We start from the raw sequence: 25,096 nt of genomic DNA on the forward strand, positions 1-25,096 counted from the left end.
TAGTGATGCAGCACATATGATAATCCATCAGCAGTGAAACACACACACTTTCAAGTGTGGGAATGGCTTTAAATAGAATTTGATTCAAGGAATAGTTCGCCCCAAAATGACATTGGAATTGCTGACAAGTCTTTGGAGGGCAGAATTGTGGAGACAGGGAGCAGTGAAATCCTGGCAGAAGTTAGTGAAATTGATAATAATTGGATATAGCCTTTACCCATTAGAGCACATTCACTTGCTGTGTTCAAACAAGCTAAGAACAAAGACAACAAGGTAGACCCAACACATAGCGTCACAGTCAGATCCCCTGGTCTTGAAGAGATCAGAGAGACAGAGACCCCTGTCTGCCAATGAGCTGGGTAATTAACGCCACATGGAAGGATGCTGACCTTTCTTTGCTGCAGGGTTGTCTGGATTTCAAGGTAAAACAAGCAGTGAGCCATCACAAAGTGTTTATCAGGACATTTATTCTTAGACCGTTCTTAAAGGTTACAAAACTGAGCCGTCAAACAGCATGTTCGTCACTTTCTTCCCTAAAACCAAACTGTGAGCAAGGAAAACTGACGCAAATAAAGACTCTACAAGAGACCAGGGAAAGAAAATTCGAGATTGGTTTAGAGGAAGAGCAGTCAGACATCATAATCAACCAAGCTTACCTGAAGGTTGGAGTTGTGGTGCAAGGTTATCACACATATAGTTGTATAGACAGTATAGACATGCTGATGCATACAAACACAGAACATTCCCCTAATGTTATTGTTTGGTTCTCATCTGTCTGAGGTTTAGCTTGAACTCACAAAGCATATTTTAACAGAAGCTGAATTTTATAAAATGGACATACTAGTAAACTCTCCACAAAAACACTGCATCACCCCCGAGAAGGTTATCCCAATCAATAATAAATGAGATGCATTTGGAGATGGAAACAGTTCTAAATAGACCTTGTCCAAATGTGAGCTAAAATCCTGTTAAGAACTTCACGTTCTCCCCAAGATGCTTGAGGCAAGCTTTTGAGAACTACTGCCTGAGGTGCAACATGGTGTTAAACTAACCTTTGGATAAAGGTCTTAAAAAGTATAATGTAGAAACAAATCTCATGTGTCTTGTCCAGGTTTATCAAAGGTGAACATAGTCAAGTCAACAAAGTCAATTTTCAAGCAAGTCAGTGCCCTGAACCTTCTTGGCTCTGTTAAGGATAGCCTAGGGACCAAAAAGTCAAATGGGATTTGAAACATCTACCTGTATCTACATTTCTGACACTGCATTAATTTCATTCCCTGCTACTTTTTCTCTTTAAATATTTATAACCCAAAGCCAGCAAGCTAAAGGCTTCAAACCAATAACCTAATGGTCCTGTTGCTGTGGCATGTTCCTCACCCAGGGGCTGTGGATATAACCACTCTGACATGTAAGAAATATGAATGATGCACAGCTTGTGAGATCCATTTAGCGGCAGAGTTGGTGGCCTTTGAGATCTGTCAGCTCTAACAGGCTAAAACACACCCTGATGAGAGCGAGAAACAAGCTGATACAGATTAAAGTATTACACTACAAAGACAGCATCAATTACCAAAGGCCTCACCCAAAGACCTTAAAGCCCTCAACACAAGAGCTGCTCACCACCCCTTTGGCACTAATCAGGCTTTAATCAGACCCTAACTAATTACTGTTTCATCAGTGTATAACGTGAGGAACAGATAACAGCCTCTTTCTCCATTACATTTAAAGAGGTCTGCTTTGGATAATAAAAATCCAAACAATTTTAAGGCTGAACAAACCGTCCTAAAACCACTTGCAGAACAAAAGAGGTTCGTTATGGATGAAGTCAAGGGGATAGCGAACACTAAGTAATGGATGATCTATGGGGGGAGAGGAGTAGTCACAGGGCATCAAAGTTTGTTATTGCTCAATGTCATTCTGAAAGCAAGAGGCTCACTTTCTATTCATAAGTGTATAATTTAAAATGATTTGGTCACACCAGAAATCGATCTCTTCAAATCTTTAACTACTGAGCAACAGCACCCTAGTAAGTCACTAGATCCGTAGCCCAATTTGTAAGGAGGAACCGTGAGAAAACAGGGATGAACAAGTTTGAGCAAAGTCTTAAACTGGAAAACATTCTGGTCCCATCTCATATTTAGCTTTCTTCTCGTAATAACCCCCTTCAAACTTCAAGAGGTCTAACATGGCAAGCAATCTACCTGGGGAGAGACCCCAGAAGATCAAAGGTCTCAACGACACATGAAGGCTTCATCTCTAAGGTTTAGGAGCTGAGTATTCAGGGCAGAATACCACAGAAACCTGGGGAGCTATGGCACTTCCCCAGTTCCCAACCCTCATTCCAGAAGCACTATAGAGAGGTTAATGCAGAGCTACCGGTAGAGGATGAGTAAGCATGGAGGGAAAAAGACAGACTGTCGGAGGGAAGAGATGAAAAGAGAGAGTGAGAAGTAGTGGAGTAAATCAAGGTATGTTAGGGCACATCAAAGCTTGTTTGTAGATGCTTCCCGAAAGTTCTTCAAGAAAACTCCTACTGTACACTTGTTGCAGATTCAATACTCACATGTTCTAGTATGAGAGTCGTCGCTTAAATTCATGGGGGCTGGGACGAAAATAGGCCATTAAGAATTGAATTGAGAATGCCTTTTAAAATTCAAATAAATTCCTGAAACAGGATTCAGAATTTTACTTTGATTTTGAATGTACAATTAGGTTAAATTAGAATCCAAATTCAAAGAAATTAATATGACAAAAACCAAGGTTAAAGTGTAAAAAGTTTTAAAAACCTTGAAGTTTACAGTACATGCCAAACAGACCTACAGAGGAACGACAGAGAACAACAGAATGATAGATAAAACAACAGATAGAGAGATAAACAGACAGATAGATTCTAGTTCAACTTCCTGTGCATTTGCGGCCAATTTAATTCTAATGCCATGATGACAACCCTGCCACTATTGATACAACTAAACTATCTTGGTTTGGCATTGTAGCTGTCGGACTTGAATTTCTGGCGTTTCTCAACAGGCAATTACAGGAACATGTCCACTTTACAATTTTCGCACATTATGTCAAAGGCCATCCAACCCTATCTAACTTGTGCCTGGGAAAACTTTCCAAACCTCTCCTCGCAAGCTAAAAAAAAACAAAAAAACAAAAAAACAGCCGGCCAAAAAGGAAATGATGCAGTGCAGCCTTAGCAGACACCTGGAGCGGGGTCACGTCCCTCACCTTCCATACTACAGAGATGCACTGCGGTAACTCACTCGATCCTAATGACATTACCAGAGCGGTTTTGGCCATGCTGTGTGCCTCTGACATTTAAATTGACTCTGTAAATTGCATCGGTGTGACGCGGAATGAGACGAGCTATGGGCAGTATTGACTTCTCTGCAGCTGAGGAAGCTTCATTTAAAATCTCACAGACCGCATGGTCAGAATAGATTCATATGTTCTGTTCCCGTCACACAAGGGGATCACAGACACTACGGTCGCCACTCTGTAATCAACCTGATTCATTATTATTATTATGCCTAGAGGCATTACATTGTGTAAAGTAATCAAACATGGGCGAAAATGCAAGCGCTTAATATTCTTCTTTTCTCTTTGTTTTTTTCCCCAGATTGTCTGCCACAGGCATGGAATGTCACAGTCAGCGCTGATTTATAGATGCTATTATTTTACTCGTCCAAAGGATACTTGTAATGGCCACTATTAGTCAGTTATAGGTGTGTTTTAATGGCCTGATGTGGTTAAGCTGAATTCTCGGCTGTGCGCTGAGGTCTATGAGGATGCGAGGGCAGCCGCCGCAGTGTAATAACAGAGCAGCAGCCGGAGGGCTAGGTTTGACTGCGCCTGCACCGAGAGCAAAACGCCATAAAAACAGCAGTTTACCAGCAGGGCCGTGTGTAACCATTCATTCTCCTTAACTCACACAAACACATATATATACATTCAAGGAGACACACGCAGTGTGATTGAGAGCAGCAATCTTTATCTGCTCTCTGTTTTTCACTTCTCAGAATCTAAATTTATGAGCAGCTCTGTGCAAACCTGGAGGCGTTGTAAGTGCGGTGTGTTTGGGAAAATGCTAATATTTACTTGTGTGTATATCTGCAGGATAAACTATTACTAGGGTTTGTGTAGCTCCCAATGGGAGACAATAACAAAGTTTTTTTTAACTCTGTTACAGTTTTTAAGTACATTTATAAATTAAGTCCTATTACTTATACTTAAGTCATTTGAGGTATTTTTCAATATAATATTATCATATGATTAATATAATACAATATAATATAATATAATATAATATAATATAATATAATATAATATAATATAATATAATATAATATAATATAATATAATATAATATAATATAATATAATATAATATAATATAATATAATATAATATATACAAGTGTGACTACTGCTTACATAGAAAATAATACATTATTTTGTGTATGCATTGTTAAATTAAACTAGATATTTTTAAATACATTTAAAGTAAATACATGAAAATAAAACGTATACAATATTTAAAATTTCCCCTATGAATGATAACTGAGACACAAGCTGTTGCCGGTTGCATTTGTACAAAAGAGAGCGTGAGTCAATGGTGTCATAAGGGACGTGAAAGTAGTGCAGGCTTCAGTTACTTGGAACAAACGGTCTGAAATACAGTACAAAGTTGCCATGGGTGATGCCGAATATTAGTAATTATGACAGCTGAATGCTGTGGTTAACCAATCAGAATAAAGTATTCCAGAGACTATTGTAATAAGCAAATTTTAATGTCGTCTAAAATCTCCCTGATTAACAGTCACTGGCTGATTGACGACACATGATAATGTCAGACTGAGCTCAAACCCATCTTACGTTCAAATGAAACATTGGTACTTCACCTCAAGAGCAATCTGTGTACCTCATTCACCCCTCGTAACTCATCTTAAAGGTACACACGCACACAGGTAAGCGCACACTCGTACACACACCGCTCCAAAGATCTAGCTATGACAATACTGGATGAAAACACTTGAATGATGAGCAAAATGAGAAAAAGAGGGACGTTAAGTGCTCATTAAAGTATCTACAGGGTGAGACAGACAGTGGGAACTGAGCACTCTATGTGTTGCCGGAATCTGAGAGGGAGATAATTGGCCATTATGACAGTGGACGGCATGTCATTACCTTTTCATTAGCTGGCCTCCTCTCTTCCCAGGATTGCCCTGCACTACCGAGCAAGAAAAAGACGCCATTAACGTAATGTGGAATTAAGAGAGGCGAAGAAGAGCAGGACGGATAGGGCACGCACATACAGACACACACACTCGCATACCCATCATTCTCTCCTTAAATGGAGCGAACAGCGCGAGAGCAGAGTGACACCAATTTAAAATCTGCAGCGATCAAATGAGGAGAGAGATGGAGAAGACACGTATGTGGGTGTATTTATGTATTCATATCAGTGTATATGTGTGTGTGAATGTTTTCACACAGACACTCTTACAAGCGCATCTCTCTTTGAAAATGCCACGTGATGGAGTGAAATGCAGAAGAACCCCTGGGAAATAGATAAAGTGGTGCACAAACAGGTAAAGTTATGAGTTTTATGGGAAGGTTCAAAGTCAGGCTGCTACAGCATTGTCAAAACTCGTCTACGCAGACTTGGATCACGTATGTCAAGTCAATTTCCAAAACATTACTCACCAAAAGCATTTCTACACCTCCTGCAACCGATGTTCCAGAAGATGCAGCGAAATATGGGGCTCTGTTACATAAGGAACACTCGTTCACAACAAAGGTACTTGTCATTTAGCAAACACTTTATCTAAACTGACTTACCGTACACTAATTACAAGGAACATCCCACTAGAGCAATCTAGGGTTGAAGACCTTGTTGAAAAGCACAACAGTACTAGGAATTCAACTCTCATTTCAGCTTAATTCATGTACTATATTCCAGGTTAATAATGTCATTACTTGCACAGTAATTTCAGAGTAGGACTTCCCCAGAGGAATAAAAACATCTCAAATGTTTCTCCTAGACATAAATGAGGTTACTTTAACATCAAATGGAGACTTTTGCTTGAGTCTCCTGCTTCTCACACTTGTCTCCTGAGACAAAAATGCTAACAGTCTCACAATGGTCTCCTTTAAAGTTTTAGATCACACACTGTGCTCATATTTTTCTCCTTAGCTATAGGGACACTGGATCGCTCACATTTGTCTCCTCTATAGTTTCAGAAGAAACCTTAACAACATCACACATAGGCTCAGACTTTTCTCAGCTAGAGCTCTCACATTTATCTCTTTTAAAGTTTAATTTATCTCTGTTAAATACCTCAACAACTTTACAAATTGTGCATCAAGTCAAGTACTTGAAAGGCACTAAAGTAAAAAAACAATCCATAAATTAACAGTTTAAGCCTATATTAACCCTCTGATGGTTTATGGGGTCTTTTGGGACCCCAAATGACTTTTACTCAAATTAAAAAAAAATGTTCCCTTTGTCCAAATGGTATGAAACCTTCTACGGCTCTTAACACTTTCTAGATCTACAAAAAAAAAAATAAAGTGGAATGATATCTGTTTTTATATTAGCGTGACAAAAATTGTGACACTCGTGGTCTTCGGGGTCTCTGGAGACCCCGCAATCAAAATAGACAATTCATCATCAAAATCAGAAACAACGCAGAACACATCGACAGAAATGGCACAAATAAAGTGGCACACTTCCACCAATGCAAAAAACATCCACAATGCTAAATTATATTGCTCACAACACACGTGTACACACACACACACACAGACATATATAGAGGGATACATTTTTGAGACTATAAAAACTGTTCTCTTATCATTTGTAAAATAAAATCATCCAAAATGCAGTACCACCACAAAAATAAATTGGTGACACTGACACATTGAAAATGTGCACACACACACACACACACACACACACACACACACACACACACACACACACACACACACATTTGTAAGGCTATAATGTCAAATAAAATCATCCAAAATGCAGATCCAACACAAATATAAAGTGGTGACACTGACACTGACAATGTGTACTCACACACTCTCTCTCTCTCTCACACACACACACACACACACACACACACACACACGCGCGCGCGCACACACACACACACACACACACAAACATTTGTAAGGCTATAATTTGTCAAATAAAATTATCCAAAATGCAGTACCACCACAAAAATAAATTGGTGACACTGACACATTGAAAATGTACACACGCACACACACACACACACACACACACACACACACACACACACACACACACACACACACACACACACACACATTTGTAAGGCTATAATTTGTCAAATAAAATCATCCAAAATGCAGAACCAACACAAATATAAAGTGGTGACACTGACATCGACAATGTGTACTCGCACACTCTCTCTCACATACACACACACACACACACGCACGCACACACACACACACACACACACACACACACACACACACACACACACACACACACACACACACACACACAGGAACATTTGTAAGGCTATAATTTGTCAAATAAAATCATCCAAAATGCTAAACCACTTCAAATATAAAGTGGTGTGGTGACACTGGCACATCGACAATATGTACTCACACACTCTCTCTCTCTTTATCTCTCAAACACACACACACACACACACACACACGCAATTGTGTGTGTCTAGAATCTAGAATTAGATTAAAAATAAATGATTGAAATAAATGATAAAATCTTAAGACTCCAACATTTCTCTTTGTAACATTTTGTTCAGGTTTGATTCTAATCATAATGTAACATTATTGAAAAACTGGGGGGGGGGGGGGGGTTGGTACAAAAAATGCTAAACTTTGACAAAAATATTTTATTTTTGTTATAATTGTGATTTTATAATATTTAGATATGAATCCAACTGAATCCAACTTGTGAAAAGATATCTTTCAGGTAGTCTAATAGCAAATAGCATATACTGGAGCTCTATAGCCATCTAGTGGTTAAAATTATTATTTTTTATTTTAAAACTGCATTTTCCAAAAAATGGGCGAAAATGTTACATTAAACCATTTAAAATCATCCATGTTATCCCCATGAATGAAAGTTAGAAATCTGGGTCTTTTATAAAGTGAATTTTACATCAAATGCTGTTTTTTTGTAAAAAGGCTATTTAAATATTTATTTATTAATTTATTTATAGAAATTTAAAAAATATCATAAATTCTCCAAAAACTGCACAAATGTTGAGTAAAAACATTAACAAACAGAATAAAATTACATTTGTAAAAAAAAAAAACTATTATCTTGTTACAAAATTAAATGTTATTTTCTGGGGTCTCTAGAGACCCCAAAACCCAGAGTGTAGACATAAATAAAGACCATCAGAGGGTTAAGAGTGAAATGCAGAAATAAGATTAACATTACTCTTAATTGCTGAGACAATAAAATAATAGAGCTGTAAAGTTTATGCTCATTGAGCACATTTGTTCTTGAAATATTAATGTACCTGGTGCCTTTATCAAAACTAACTTACAGAGGTCTTACTACAGGAACAGTAACCCTTGAGCTTTCTTTGCTGAGAGGCATTACATGGTTTACGGCTCAATCCTTGACCAATTTTATTATTGACCCATATTATATGGTAGAAATCTTTTAGTTAATACTGAGATATTTGATTTGAAAAGTTGTTGAGATCTCTTCTGAACTTTAGAGGAGACAAATGTGAGTGCTCCAGTGTCTCTAGGTAAGGAGAAAAATATGAGACATCTGAAGACAAAGCTGATATCTAAATGAGACATATATGAGAATTACCATTTAGTATCCTGAACTTAAGAGAAATCTCTTTTAGAGCCATAGCCTTGTGAACAACACATCGACATCGAGACACAACTGCATCTCAGACAGCACGAGTTCGAGTCCCAGCTAAAAGTACTTTCCTGCTCCTGTTCCCATCTCACCTCTCCCATTGTTTCCTGTCTCTCCTCATATATCCTGTCCATTAAAGGTGTAAAACCCCAATGTCAAATAATAATAAAAACAGCATTCTCTGCAAGACAATAAAATTATCTCCCATGCTTCTCACAGCCCATTCTCATTTTAGACTCCTATCTCTTAGAACTTTCTCATGTCTCACTTGTGTCTACTTTTATTTCTCCTAAGGAATTTTAGGAGAGACATCTGGTACTTCTCTCTGTTTATGTATATGACGAGTCACGCAGGTACTGGGATATACTCCATAGTGGTTGTCGTCCTGCCAGGTCTAAAATAGTCAGAATGTGTGTGTGTGAATTCTTAATTCTCTAGCAAGTGTTTATAAGCAGGTTTTGATCTTTTCAATATGGCAGATGCGCTGATATATCATGGTAATTAGCAACAGTTACTAATGTAGCATCTATGTTTTCCATCTCTAGTCATATCTCTACCCACAGCTTGTTCACACATTCCTTGGAACATCTCCCTAAACATCTCTATAAATAAACCTTTTAATAGACACAATTGATTGCTTTTTGTCATGACAAGGGGAGACATGGTGTGCTGGTGGAATAAACAATCAGAAGAGCTCATTGTGTTCAGTAAATCGTATGACTGCGAGGAGCATCATTAGGTTGTTCTGAATTAATGGGTGCTGGTGAAGATGCTTATTGGGGGACTAGATTAGACTGGAGTCCACACAGTCAAATTATAGCCCGATTATAGATTCAGTTTGGACAGGAAGTGTGCAACAGAGGCTCAGAGCTGAGAGACGTACGGCTGCATTTAATTGGTCCCTGATGCAAACCGACTTTAGGAAACGAAGAAAGGGAAGGATGTGTGAAAGAGACAAGGGAAAAGAGAGGGAGAGAGAAAAGAGAGAGGTCTCCAAACTAGAAGAAAATAACAAAAAGAAGCCAGGGGGAAGAGTGCTGGTGAGCATGATTCTTCTCTAATGTCTTCTGCTGTAGCTCCCCGCAATCGATTCTTCCAGTCTATTACTTTCAACTCACTCTCACTTGCTCCATCCCTTTTTCTCTTTCTCTTCATGTTTAGGTCTCTTGCTTTTCTTTTATAAAGATCACAATCAGTGTGGTAGTTTTGCTTGAAGTGTCTGAGAGAAAAAGCATGAACAATGAGACAAAGAGATGACACAGAGAACAGCAAATGCACTGCAAGACCTGCCAGATTCAATTACATGTTTTGTGGAGATTTTAGAAACATTTACAATGTCATTCTGAGTAATAAGAACAATATCACTTGGACAGTGCAGGTCAAAGGTCATGCCATATAAATCAATTTACAGCGAACAGTGAGCTTTGGAGCCCCACTGTGGGTCTATGCTTGGATGTACAGTAGGTATATTATTAAGGCAGCAATGAAATGCAAATGCTTCTGAAATTTCTCTAGAATCGACTTTGTGAATCATTAATCTATTTAAATAAATAAAACTTGATATGCATGCATGGAAGCAACTGTGATCATTAAAGGTTTAAACAAATTTTTGATATTGTGAGCATGACAGGTTTCAAACACATTTCAAACTTGAACAGAACATCCAAGGTCATTGTGGCCTCGGGTGATGCAGGTGTGCTGTTTAGAAATTTAAAGAGTAATCTAAACACGAAGGTCTCTTCCTGCATTCGGCTTGCTTTGAAGCATGCAACTGATGAAACCCCCTCTCCCACTTGCGTTCACACTGACTTAGACCTCTTACCAATCTGACAGCTGCACAGAACAGAGTGAGCTACTACCGATGGCTATTTGACATGGAAGGCAACCTCATCACTCAGTTGTAAAAACTCTTATAAAATATGCATGCTGAGCATTGCGGTGATGCAGCCAGGTAGCCTGGGTACACCGCTCAAAGAGCAAAATGCTGGCATAGAGAGTGGGGATTTTATACAATATATTTTTAGGGGGGAAAAAAAATACATAAAAATAAACTACTTCTTACTTAAAGGTATAGCGGAGGATTTTCTTTTTCCGGGTGGGTAGTGTAAACTATTGGTCCACCTAAGTGTCAATCATTCTGGTGATATGTAACGTAAGGCCGTCGTACGTGCTCGTCCCTTAGTTTTCGCTTTCTGCGCATGCGCACTTTCAGGTGTTTATGTGTGGTGGTGAGCTAGAGTTACGGTTTAAGCCATTCATTGAAGCTCGCCGTTTCACCGGGTCCTTTGAAAATGTCTGAGGCTCGCAAGAGAAAAAGTTTGTACGAACTGTATGAGAAGAAGAGAAAGGCCTCAGAAGAGAGAAACAAGATCAGAGTGTTTTTGGGAGATTGTTTCACACGATGGCGTGCGCTGAAAACACAGGTTGGGCTTCCCACTGATGCCTCAGTCGCGAAGTTTCTACTCGACATGTAAAGTTTGGCATGCTATTTGGTGAAAAAGTGCAAATCTTCTTTTGGAAAGTAATCTTGTATCTTGAGTGATGCCGACAGCAACTTGTAAACAGAGCGTGCACGAGGAGAACCTCGCACACGTTTAATAGGCGTTCCCTCTCGGGAGCATGTAGTGTGTTGCGCATGTGCATTTTTTCAAAAAGTGGAGAGGGCGGTTCTTATCTAAAATTCGGAAAGATCCTCCGCTATACCTTTAACCATCCTAAAACCCAGTGTTCATGGCGTAAGACACTGAAAATATGTAAAATATGGTTTTGAAAAAAAAAATGAAAACAGTCATATGTATACAGATTAATTATATTATATTATTAAATTATATTTTGCATTTATCTGTTTAAAAAAAAAAATATTGGTGACATAGAGCCCGCCAGGCGCGACGCAAGTGTTTTTTGCAAGTTTCAGCCCGACGCAGTTATCATTTTCAGGTCCTGCGCCACGTTGTTTAAACAGCAAATGCATTTGCACCCATTTGTGCGCCCATGGGCGTGCTGGTCTGAAAACATTGGCTCATTGCTATTTTGAGGCAACTGAAATAGACTGCGCCACTGACCAACTGAAACCTGGTTTAAAGTCGCGTTAGTAATGTGTGCCTATAGGCGGGTCCACAACGCATGTACACTTTGTCCCGTAGATGGCCTGCAGGCGCACTTTAACCTCGCACACGAGCAGATCCGTTTTCCGCTTGCAAATTCCGCCATGTAAATAGCAATCCGCCATGGCGCGAGCGCAACTGGCTTTTAAAGGGAATGGGAGATGAGACTCTGATTGGTTTATTGCACCCAAAACACACCCATTACTCATTAAGAGAAAAGGGGCAACCCTTTTAGACCATGCGCAGGGTGCACCGACCATTTTTCCCGTCGTTAAACTAGAAAAAGTGGATTCTGACTTGCGCCGTGCGCTTTAGACCATGCGCTTAGATCGTTAAAATAGGGCCCACAGAATTAGTGCAAAGTAATCATTTTTTATATTTTATTCTATGAAATATATTTTATTAAAAATATATTTTCATTTTAGATATTTTTTCTCTTTTTACTTTTATCTTTTACAAATACATTTTTTACAACTGAGGTGGATAACTTCTTTTTCAGAAATTATTTAGCCAACATTTATAACCCAAATAAATTTCAAGATGCTCAACAAAAAACTCATGACTATGTCACAACAGAGGATGTTATAGAATAACTGGACTAACCAGTTAGCCAATTTTTGCACAGCATCTCAAATGTTGGTTTGGCCATTCTGAAATGCCTGAGCCTGTCATCAAAATAGTAGGGTATGGTTACCTCCCAGAACTGTTTCACACAATTGCGTCCCCAAAAAGCAGGCATCCGCTTTTAAACAAGAGATGAAAATGACAGCGTTTATCGCGCTTTGCTGCGTTTTCTTCTCCTCCTGCTTGCCTTAATAATATACATCCAAGCATAGACTCACTGCATAGACATTGCTTTATGTGGCATGACCTTTGACCTGCACTGTCCAAATGATGATATAGAAATACACTCAACACAATGATCATTGCCAAATTCCTTAGAGCACCTATATGAATAGATCAAATAAATCTGAAGCACGCACATAAACACACTTAATATACATATGAAGTATGATTAGGCAGCATTCATGTTGTTTCATGGATGGTGAGATTGCAATCACTTGTGTCATTCTCAGGCTGAATTACCCAATGCGTTGCAGAATGGGAGAGGGAGAGAGAGCGAGAGAGAGAGAGAGAGAGAGAGAGAGAGAGAGAGAGAGAGAGAGAGAGAGTGAGAGAGAGATGAGAAATTGTGGGTAACGATTAGCGGAGTGGTAGATCTTTTTCTTCCAATGTCATCCTGTACCTATGATTTCTGTCACTGTTTGTTATTGTGCTTTTAAAGTTAAAGTGGCATTTTATTTCTTTGCACTGGAGGAAAATACTCACATCCCGTTGATGCGTCAAGTAACATGGGGAACAAAGATTATGATGGTGGTCTCTTAGCATTAGCATGCACATTCCCAATTTCACTTCTGAATGAATAGTCATTTGCTCTCATTTGCATGTAAATCGCAGAACGGAATTATATGAGGGAGCGGAAGGAACAGCTAAAGCGGGAGACCGCACATTTTCTTGACGAGAGAGACCCTGGCAGGCTTCGTCTCACCTTTCTTTCGCTAATTGGAAAATAAAAGACTGCGCTGACCACAGGTGCATCGGCCACAGTGAGCCACCCAGTCTCAGGGTCGTCATTTTCATTTGTTAATGCCAGATTATCATACTGCAGCCATCCGGTGTCCTGATGTGTGACCATGAAGTATTTTTTTTTTTTATTCGCCTGGGTTTTCTCTCCCACGGGTCATAAGTGTGTGTGAAAGAGCCGAGATTTGTGAAGAAAGGGCAGGACAGAGGGGGAACGTGAAGACAGAACAGAAATTTATAGAAAGCGGAATATTAAAGTATAATATGTGTGTGAAGTGATGGATGGGAGGACAAAGAGTGAGACCTTGAGAGAGAGAGTGTGTACGTATAGTAGGCTATCAGAGAGGAATAGTAAGGTGCAGGAACAAGTATATGTGATGTCAACCACTTAGCCCTGTTGAATCACACACTAGGTGTGCAGCATTCAGGGAACCCTCTGCGCTGTAGCAAGCTGTGCTAACCGCTAACTGCTTAAGGTGCTAAAGCTCAGGCTCATTGACAGTTTCACTATTGTGTTTGAGGGAGCACAACAACAATATATACTATACACCTGTAATGGTGTGTTTGACGGAAAAAGTGGCACAGAAATCAAAACCGACAGAAAACAAAGCATTGGATTACCACACAGAATTTGGATGTAGCACAGAAACACCTTAACTTGAAAGAACAAGACGACAACTATGGTGATTATTTAAGCACAAAAGCTAAAATATAATGCGAGCAGCCAGTGGAACAGTAGTAAGAAATTAGTTTAGTAAAAAATATATCTACATACAAAAGTCATGTATATACTAATTTAGTTTTTACAAATCAATATTACTTCTTTGTTGAATTTAAAAGTCAAGCATTATTTATTTTTTTAATATTTAGATTGAAATAAATGGTCGATATATACAATTTACACTAATTTGTCTACAATAAAATAAAACACTAAAAACTAAAATCGTTCATAGCATCACAAGTTCACAACATTATAATGTACAGTATGAAAACATTTATTTTGAGATTTACTAAAGATTACATTTAACAATGTTATTAATACTTAATTACTTTTCTGAGCATTAGATGATGGCAAAGTTACTCCCCCTATCTAAAAATAGGGGAAATGAGAATGCAGAATTAATTATCCAATAGTGACCACTGTTAGTCAGTATATCATCTGATAAACAAAAAATTAAATAAATAAATAAAAACAATTGATATGGTACCAAAACATCACACTTCCCAGCTGTGTCCTGCCCAGCAAAGAGCTCATTCAATCAATTGGATATTTCTTAATGTGCCCCCGAAAAATTAAAGTCCAATCAAATTCCTAAAAGAGTAAAATTGCAGTGAGCAAAAAGCATTTTTCTCTACTATTCTCAAACAAGATTGAGAAGACAATGTGCTTCCGAGGAACATTTGCAATTCCACAGTGGGAGGCAACCCGAAATCTAATGAGGACAATATTTTAAACCCACACTGAAGTTAAAAGGGCTGTAAAGAAAATTAACTACTTTTCATTGAGAGGAAAAACAGTATGTGAGGGAAAAAAAGTGTCTGTTTCTAGCTGGCTCTGTGCTGTGAGTGTGAGTGTTTTTCACAAAACACCTGGTTTGTGCAGCTCTCCGGCTCTTTTACAAGCAGTGAGTCACAGAGGCGTGAAGCACCAGCAGATTTTTACACCGACACTGCTGACCATACATCAACATGCAGACGAAGCGAGCCCTTCACTGTACACGGCCTGCGTGCGTGCGTGTGTGTGTATGTGTGTGTGTGTGTGTGTGTGTGTGTGTGTGAGAATGAAAAATGCATGCACATAAGAACGTGGCACTCTCCTCCGTTGGTCACGGTACACAGAGCACATCCTATGAGTGGCCTCAAGAACATATGTATGAAATGAGAAAGAAGATCGAATCATATTATATAGTGACACATTCATTATTTAAAAAAGGGCTATAGTTTTAATGAAATTCAAGGCTATGAGTGAATATTAGATCATGATGGTACAGCTGTGCTCATAAGTTAACATTTGACAGGCAAAATCTGCTAAATATTTTGTATTATTTAGCTGTTTTATTTTTATTTTGCACTGTGCTGAAGAATAACTGATATTTAAGTACATTCAACAAGCCGATAGAACAATTATCCTGCTTCAAATTGAATTTGTTGACTATTTTTGTGATGTGAAGTTGTTTGTGAGTGCCTTATTTGTCCTAAATGGCAAAACTGGACCTCAATTTCACCAAGCTAGTGATGAGAGCTCAAATATGCAGAGCACACTGGGAAAACCAAAGAACTTGCAGTAGCTGGAGGCTTTCTGTCAGAACAGTGGGCAGATTCACTGCACAGTACATATCAGGGAATTGTGCACAAGAACCACAAAAAGCAATTTTTTGTACAAATACGAAAAACATCTTGTAGACTTATGACTTGTGACCAAAACTGAATATTTAATGAGTGTATTAATGTTTGATATGAGGAAACTTGTTTCCGCCACAGAAGAAAAATAAAAAAGGTAATTGGGACTTTTTATCTCACAATTCTGACTTTTTTCTCGCAACTGCGAGTTTACATCTTAAACCCATATAAACTCGCAATTGCGAGTTATAAAGTCAGAATTGTGAGATATAAACGTGCAATTCTGAGAAAAATTGTCTTTTTTCCCTCAAAATTGGACTTTATAACTCGCAATTGTGAGTTTACATCTCACAATTGTGAGAAAATAAGTTTGAATTGCGAGATATAAACTCGCAATTGTGAGATAAAAAGTCGCAATTATCTTTTCAATTGTTTTATTTTGTGGCGGACACAAGCTTCCATATGTGTGAAATGTCTGAAGGAAATATTCTTAACAGTGGTTCTGACTGCCAAGGTCCCTCAGATAAACCATCATCTAACCAAAATAAACCAACACTTAACCTGCACCTTACAGCATAAATCAGCATTTAACCAGCATAAAGCAGCATCTAATAGCAAAAATCAGCAGCTAACCAATATAAACCTGCGTTTAGCTAACATAAAAAAGTGTCTAACCAGCATAAACCTGCATTTAACCAGCATAAACCAGGCTGGGCCAGCAAGGAAATTCATTCTAGTCTAAACTAGTCTTGTCAGTCAGGAAGGCCATTTCTAAAGCATTAAACGTACAGTATGGCATTTTTCGCCACTAGGGGTCGCTAACCTATTTACAATAACAAAGGCGTAGATTGATGACACAACATTTGCTAAGAATTATGGATCTTGTCGTCAACGTCAAGCCGACCGATCTAATAAAGTTTATGGATGACTGAATACATCTATGTTTTTATCATGACTGTGATATGAAGCAGTTCGGGATTGCTAAGAGACAGCTATCAGCTCCACACGCGACGCGAGTCCCGCGGCTATAAAAGGAATACGGACATTTCATTCTACCGAACTACACGCGAGTGCAGAATTACAACTCACAGGTCAGTTTATTAGACAAATTAAACTTGTGAGGTAACGCAGCGCTGTTTCACCTGGTCTAACATTACACTATCACACTAAACTGCATTTGAATGTGTTGAAATGTATGTGTTAGTTTGTCTGTATGAGACTAGCAGTAAGCTAGATCAACATTAGAATAACATACAGATCATATTCTGACATTTTATCATTGCTGAACTATAAAACATTGATTAGTTTTATGTAAATGTGCTCACCTGTTTAATAAAGTACATGTAGGAGCGGTCGAAGTCTCGGACGTGGAGCTCTCGTTTATATACTGTCTATGGGAGCTCTAGGCATCTCGAAAACACCGCGCTGATATTGATTCTCGTTTTAGTTCTCCTTTTTTTATCCAAAGTCTGCTTGCCATGGTCCATAATGTTTGAACGAAACAACAACAGCGTGCAAATAGACATTGCGAATTACAAAGTTGTCCGCGTCAGTCGCTTTGGTTACTATCAGAGGGCTCTGGTTCATAGCTCTGGTTGCCATGGCAGCACAAGCGGAAACCAGGGACAACGCGGATATGACGGCATTGGTGGTGACAAAACGGAAATAAAGAAACGGGACGTTTCTCGAATTAAATTACAAATTTCTCCTGGTTTGAAAGTTGTTGGAAACAGTCGGGATAATGTAAGTACACAACTAAAATATATATATATAACATAGATATAGTGATTTTTGCTATTTTTAAAGCAAAAAAGTTACATATTGTGCCTTTAAAGTAATGGATCTACCCCATGTTCACCCAATGTAAGCTTCAGTACCTACAACTATTGTAAAAATGCCACTGATATATTCTTTACACAGTATTTTATGAAATGTCACAAGATAGTATCACATTCCAAAGACGATACATAACGATTCATGCACAAATGAAAAAAGGGACAAGCTCGTTCAACTAGTTTTGCTTGCTCATGTTGCCTGTCTCACAGTGATCAATACTGCCCACGGGCCAATCAGAACACTGCTCAATGACAGCACAGCCAACGCAACCTCCGAGATTAAATTGCATTATATTTTATTACAGACAAGCTCTTACATCTCTGTCAATGTTGCAATTGATTATTAAAACATGAAATATTCATATTTGGGAGCAGTATCGATTTACATCAAAGAGACTTGTCGGATCATTTTTCAAATACAATGACCAATAGCAGACATCTGTCACAGTGGGGTAATGAGGGGAGAATACATTAAACTAGTTTACATTTGTGTGATTACTGCATAGAGGTTGATGTTATCCATCAAACAGTCATTACAGTGCGTGTGTGTTTGTGTGAGTGCCTGTTAATTTGTCATTATTGCATTGCCAACTGTAAAAAACACAAATCAGCAAGATTTTGAATTGGGTCAGAATGCAGCAGAACCCAAAAGATTATTTTAAATGACCAGATAATACACTTTCCCCTTCTTATTCCTTTGGCACCATCATTTTACGCCCTAACTAACTGCCTATTGATACTGTATTTATTGATAATCTTTTCCTTCCTGGAAAATTATTATATGGAGGATAGTCCAAAACATTTAGAGTACCTGGAGAGGTATGTGTGCATGCTGAAAAGATAAAGGCAGAGGAAGAGAAAGGAATGCACTCATTCTCAAGATTTCACGGTTAATGGTGCGAGTTATGCCATTGTGGTGAATCCCAGGGTCAATGGAGGAAGGACAGCAATCTCAAAGTCTCTTCATTCAGTACTCTCTCAAAAGCACTCTGAGGAGACACAAATGAAGATGGAGAAACGGAAAACAAGGCCACTTGGGAAAAGGAACTGTGGTGCCAGGAAAATTGAGTGGCGATACTTTCAGAGCTACACAAATATCCATATGGCTAAATGAAACTGGAAGGTAAGGTAATGTTTTTGAGATGGCCACATTTTATGCTTTCACAGGACATTTGCTATTTTGGCCCATCAACCTTCCACAACCCAAAAGGGCAATGGTGTTATTGTTAAGTACACAGGGTCCAAAATGATCATTTAGCCATAACAATTTAATTATTTATTTTTATAATTGGCTGTTTTTCCTTCAATATTAGTAACAAGCAGCGCAAGTCATTGTGTCACCCGAGATGAGTCAGTCTATTTCTCTGTGAAACTGCAATGGACCTAAAAGCATGAAGATACAGTACATCATTATTTTGTTCCTCATATTTCCGTTTTGGTGGCTTAATGTGAGGAATGTTCCACATATGTGTCACCACATGGAGTCCTGAAGAAAAAAAAAAAAAACCTTTAGGCATCTGAGATAAACATCAGATGGAAAATGTTCAGCTGAAGTAAAAGCTGTTAGAAGACACAAGATGCAGCAATCAATTATGTTTTCTATATTTATATGTGTGTTCGATGTGAATTGTTCACATCACTTACATCAACACTGGCCAAACTACCATTTGTACAATTTGCGTTGCGGTTAAATTTACCTTTACTCATATTTGCCACTTTGAGAGGGTTTATTTTTGATCCTGTCACTAAAATGACGAAACTCCAATTAAGTACCCACATTCAGAAAACCTGGATTGTCTGACAGTATAGAATGTAGGATAAACATTGACAAAAATAACTCTCAAACGGAAATTATGCAAGCAAACACAAAAATCTCAAACTCAGCCTCCACCGGGACCCACCCCTGCTGCGCTCATGTTATTGAAAATGTATGTGGTTATGAAGATCCTCCCTCCTTTTGGCAAATTTATGAGTGTTTGAAAGGTTAAATGTGACCTTTGTTGGGTTTTACCGGCAAACGCTGAACATACAGACTATACAGCAAATCACAATCCTCTGAGGGAAATAACACAAACACCTGTTCACACATATGCATAAATACTGCACAAGCTTCTTATCCTTGTATTGAAAATCCAGGGAAATGGAAAAGGGCTGGCGTTCCATGTTACACCTATGACAAATGACAAGAGGATTCCATCATCCTAACAAGCATCTTCTGATCCAGCTCCATTCCCAGTCCCTGAGGATGAGCAGACCTGGCCCTTTCCACTCGCTCACTCTCATATACTCTCCAACAACCAGGTTCATGACAAGCTCTCAGAACATTTCACCGGGGACATCAATGATGCATTCTGGGAAATGTATGCCTTGCCGTTACAGTACGAGATACTTGTAGACACTGCAATGCATCATCGTTAACAGATATCCTGAGTAATGTTCTATTGCTCAAACTCAATCATGTAGCTGATACACAACATTCACAATATGTCCTACGTTGCAGATTTGAATCAGGGTTCTCCTTCATATGTGCACAGATGTCAAAAAGCATACTGTGAGAGTCTGTCTAAAGATACTGGATGGTAAATTAAACATTGCCTATGTTCAGATGGAACACGCTGCCTTTATTCATAACTCATGCCATCAGAGAACCTCTCTGGAGACTTCAAAAGCTACACGAACTCATTACCATGTGCGCCTCTATCACTGAATCGGGCACAGTTACATCTCCATCTACTACTGCCCAGGGCAACATTTCTGTTCTGTGTCTCACATCAACTTTATTAAAAAAAAAAACAAACAAAAACACAGTACATTAAAGGAAAATGACATTTAACGCTCTGACCACAGGCAATGTGGCAAATGGCGTAATAGTTTGGGTTTGTTTATGGTTTTCAATAACAGCTTCTTTCTGACAGGTACGGAGCATTTCTGAGTGTGGATGTGAAACAATAGATGATGTGAGCGCTTGAGGCGGTGTAAGTGAACATGACAGATGATTGGATATTTTAATGACACGATTTCATTTGCATATTAATGAATTCTCTGAATGAACCAACAAAGCAGTATCTCCGAGAGGAACGGATATATCTTATGCAATACCATCTTAATGCTGGTGAGGAGAACTCATTAATCATGAATGTTAGGCCGGTTCAAGCTGATTTCCATAGTTTAAGGAAAGGAGGAGGTTCAAATCCTGAGGGCTAATTTGCTAATGAACTTTCAAATAGTTTATCATACGGGACGATACAATCAGGAGGTCAGATGTTTCTCGGCAGAAAACATCAGAGGATTTTACGATACACAATGAGAAAGAACTGAGAAATGAAAAAGTTCTGTATTGATTAAATTTACAGAATTTGATGCAGATTCAAAGTCATATCTTTAGGATTCAACACTTTAAATGCACCTCTTCTTATCGCATATCAAACAAACCAGGATATAAATGGATGATGAATGAACTACAAAATCACAGATTCATATGAATAAACCCAATCTCAATCTCTCAGCGAGCCTATATGAACGGATACACAAAACGGATCTCAAAAGTGGCCCTTAGGGGTGCCTCAGATAATAACAGCACTCCTGACTAATAACAAGACTATCAACCTCAAATTGTCCAATCCATATCATCAGATTTATTTTAAGTGCATCACTTCAAATTGCAGGTGCCACACATAGGATCTCTTAATTCGGAAGGAGGGAAAAAAACGCACGGGCAATTAACGAAATGCTAATTGGACACTTGTTTATAAACATCCAATTAATCTATCTTGGTTGAACATCTTAATGATAGTTATTGTACTGTGTGTCTGGGTGCACTGTCCACCTCTTCACTAAGAATCAATGACTCTTAACATAAGATAATTGCTGCCTTGCTTCTGCTTTCGTTTAAAAGAACATGCAACAATAATCTTGATGAAAGTACGATAGGACACCAACACATGATTTTAAGTCACACATTACACTAAAATTTGCATGCTGAAACATTAAAAAACTGTTAAATGGCAAAGACAAAAATGGTAGCTGTTGCCAGAAGCTCACCATTACAAAAATACAGTGACAACGTTACTGTACTGTTAAATAGTAAATATGCCAACTTAAAACTGCTTTTTTGTAAGTATAATTATACACAAGAGCTAAACTATTACATGAGTAAAATTGTATCCTACTTTCCATGAGCCATGTCTAATAAAAAAACAAAGTAACACTATGACACTTCAATAATGAAATAGCCATGACCTAAACAACATAAAATGTTACAAAACGCCCTCATGTAAATACCCGATAAAAAATAAGAATAAATAACTATCGAAATAAAATACAATATAGCCTACTTAAAGCGTCCGAAAGTGACTATTTAGTTCCAAAACTATAATATTTTACAGTCAAACTATTTAAGCAGCAGCGTACTTACAGTAAGTACGCACTTAATTCACGTAGTGGTTTGTAATTTAAGCAATAATAAATAAATTTATAAAACACACAAATAACTGTTCATTAAAGTGTTACGCGCTTTTCAATCAAGAGCGCGACGGGTGTAGAACCAGCGCGCCTTTCATGCCTGTTGCGCTAGTTGAGCATCTCGTGGCACGCACGCTTGGTATGCTCACTCCAATAAACAAGCTTCATTCAAACCGAAATGATGAGAAGGTTTCCAGACAGCTGATATTTCATAATTTTTACCGACATTTACTAGATGCATTGCGCGCAAATTTCCCTTTGCATCGGCACTCGATTTTACAGTCGCTTATGCCTATTCAAGCGTTTGGCACAGTGATGAGACTGAGAGCATTGCTTACATGCGTGCCGTGTAGGGAGTTTTACGTAAATTAGCATCTACTACACATTCTCCATTCCAAAGTCCAATTGAAATTGGAACAGTCGTGCCTTGCCCTTGCTTTAAAAAAAACATAATATACAGTCATTATAGACCATCACCCAGAGCAAATATATTCATACGACGAAGCTTCAGAGTCCACGAACTCTTCAGGACAGCTATATGTGGGGCTATAAAAGTATATCGTTAGGCTTTCGTAAACAGTTAAGTTCTCTTACCTCTAGCCATCGCATAGGGCAGCAGGAGAACCAGGACCGCGAGGACGCCAAAGCAGGAGTATCGTCCCTTCTTCCCAAAGCGTCCCATCATCACTGCGCTTCTCTCCTGCGTCCCCAACTAAACCGGGGAGCCGCTCGCAAGTGCCGCTCTCATGCATGTGCCGTGCGTTCCAGTGGCTTCAGTAACAGGTCCCTCCCGTAGCGATAAACCCAAAGTGAATCTCTCTCATCCGCGCGCTGAGTGAGTGTCTCGCGCATCCGTGAGACTGGAATAATGAAGCCGGTGCGCGCTGGCCAATAGCGGAGGGTGATTGAGGGCGGAGGGAGCGCAGCGGCTGTCCTTCACCCTGCTGCTCGAATGCGCTGCGAAGTGACCGGATGTGCCTGAGTAGGAGATGATACATGAGCATACATGTCAGATATCGGGTGAATTCGAGATGACATATGAACAGCTGGTTGTGTTACACTGATTTCATCACAGATCGTGTCGGGCTACTGGGGGCCACTGAGATGAGAGCAACGCTGCACACCGGAGCAGAGGCGGTGACGTCTCTCGTGCATAATCTGAAGAATGGATGTTTACTTAAGCAATATCACATGAGCAAGAGTGTTAGTCTATAAAAACGTAATCTATATAGTTATTTACATTTCAGACAAAAAATACCCAGTTCTTATATTTTGTCTCCTACAACGAAAAATGTTTCAAAGAACTTTGTGAAGGGGCCCCCATCAAAATGAATTGATTGCTATGTCAAGAATAAATAAGAATTTACAATGTTACAAAAATATATTCCTACTTTGTTCTTGTCGTATTTTCTTTCTTTTTTCTGCTCTGGACAGATAGCTTCATTTGGAAGCCATATAGCCATATGTCAAGATGCATGTCATTATCTACCACACTGCATAATGTCCAAGTCCAAAACAGTTATTAAATAAATATAAATCAAAAAGTATTTCCACATTTCTCTGCTAAAGTTGAATCTGCATTTATATGAGCATGTAATAAAACCGGCACTGAGTAGGCTAAGTCAAACCATCAAACTGTGTGTCGCACAGACCAAAAGGAGGTGTGGAATCCATGTTTAAGTGGAGCGGACTCAGAGATATCCCGTTCCTGCTCAAAGCATTCTGAAATCAATGGACTCCAGGGGCCTGATGTATAAACGCTGCATACGCACAAAATGGGCATTGATATATACATACATAATCTTCCACGCACATATCGGGATTGAAAAAAAAAAGAAGCTGAAAAAACATAAGCTCCTAAATTTGAGTTGTCTGTTGTATAATAAATAAATAAATAAATAAATAATACATGCCTTGGTAATATGTTAATTACTGAAAGGCTATTAGAGTTTTAGGTCACTTTATATTGCACTGATCATGTTACTGTGAATATAATTAACCACAAGCACTTTAATTATATTAATATTAATAATGGTAATTATAAGCTGCTTGTAATCACACACAATTTTTATATAGGCTGTAAATGAAAATTCAAGACTGCAGGGACCAATTGTAGAAGTTTAAACATAAATAACTAAACCCATTAACTGACCATCTAATTGTTTCTCCTCATTATCTATGGTGGTTAACAGCCCTGACTATATATATATACACTGAACAAAATTATAAACGCAACACTTTTGTTTTTGCCCCCATTTTTAATGAGATAAACTCAAAGATCTAAGACTTTTTCTATGTACACAAAAGGCCTATTTCTCTCAAATATTGTTCACAAATGTCTAAATCTGTGTTTGTGAGCACTTCTCCTTTGCCGAGATAATCGATCCACCTCACAGGTGTGGCATATCAAGATGCTGATTAGAAAGCATGATTATTGCACAGGTGTGCCTTAGGCTGGCCACAATAAAAGGCCACTCTAAAATGTGCAGTTTTATCACACAGCACAATGCCACAGATGTCGCAAGTTTTGAGGGAGCGTGCAATTGGCATGCTGACTGCAGGAATGTCCACCAGACCTGTTGCCCGTGAATTGAATGTTCATTTCTCTACCATGAGCTGTCTCCAATCCGACCTGACTGCAGTTCGTCGTCGTAACCGACTTGAGTGGGCAAATGCACACATTCTATGGCGTCTGGCACATTTGAGAGGTGTTCTCTTCACGGATGAATCCCGGTTTTCACTGTACAGGGCAGATGGCAGACAGAGCGTATGGCGTCATGTGGGTGAGCGGTTTGCTGATGTCAACGTTGTGGATCGAGTGGCCCATCGGTGGCAGTGGGGTTATGGTATGAGCAGGCATATGTTATGGACAACG

The 25,096-nt window shown here is 38.8% G+C and overlaps 1 protein-coding gene across 1 annotated transcript in view; it reads right to left on the reverse strand.

The window, feature by feature from the left end:
• unc5da (unc-5 netrin receptor Da) overlaps window positions 1-22,906 on the reverse strand; it is a gene marked incomplete at its 5' end in the record, with an annotated part of 250,470 nt that extends 227,564 nt beyond the window's left edge. The window contains one exon of the mRNA XM_081390218.1: window positions 22,816-22,906. Within this exon, the coding sequence (XP_081246344.1) occupies window positions 22,816-22,906 (91 nt within the window). The remainder of the gene's footprint in view (window positions 1-22,815) is intronic.
• Window positions 22,907-25,096: the final 2,190 nt, after the last annotated feature.

This window comes from Scardinius erythrophthalmus (genome assembly GCF_964197995.2).
Source record: "Scardinius erythrophthalmus genome assembly, chromosome: 17".
Classification (NCBI taxonomy): Eukaryota; Metazoa; Chordata; class Actinopteri; order Cypriniformes; family Leuciscidae; genus Scardinius; species Scardinius erythrophthalmus.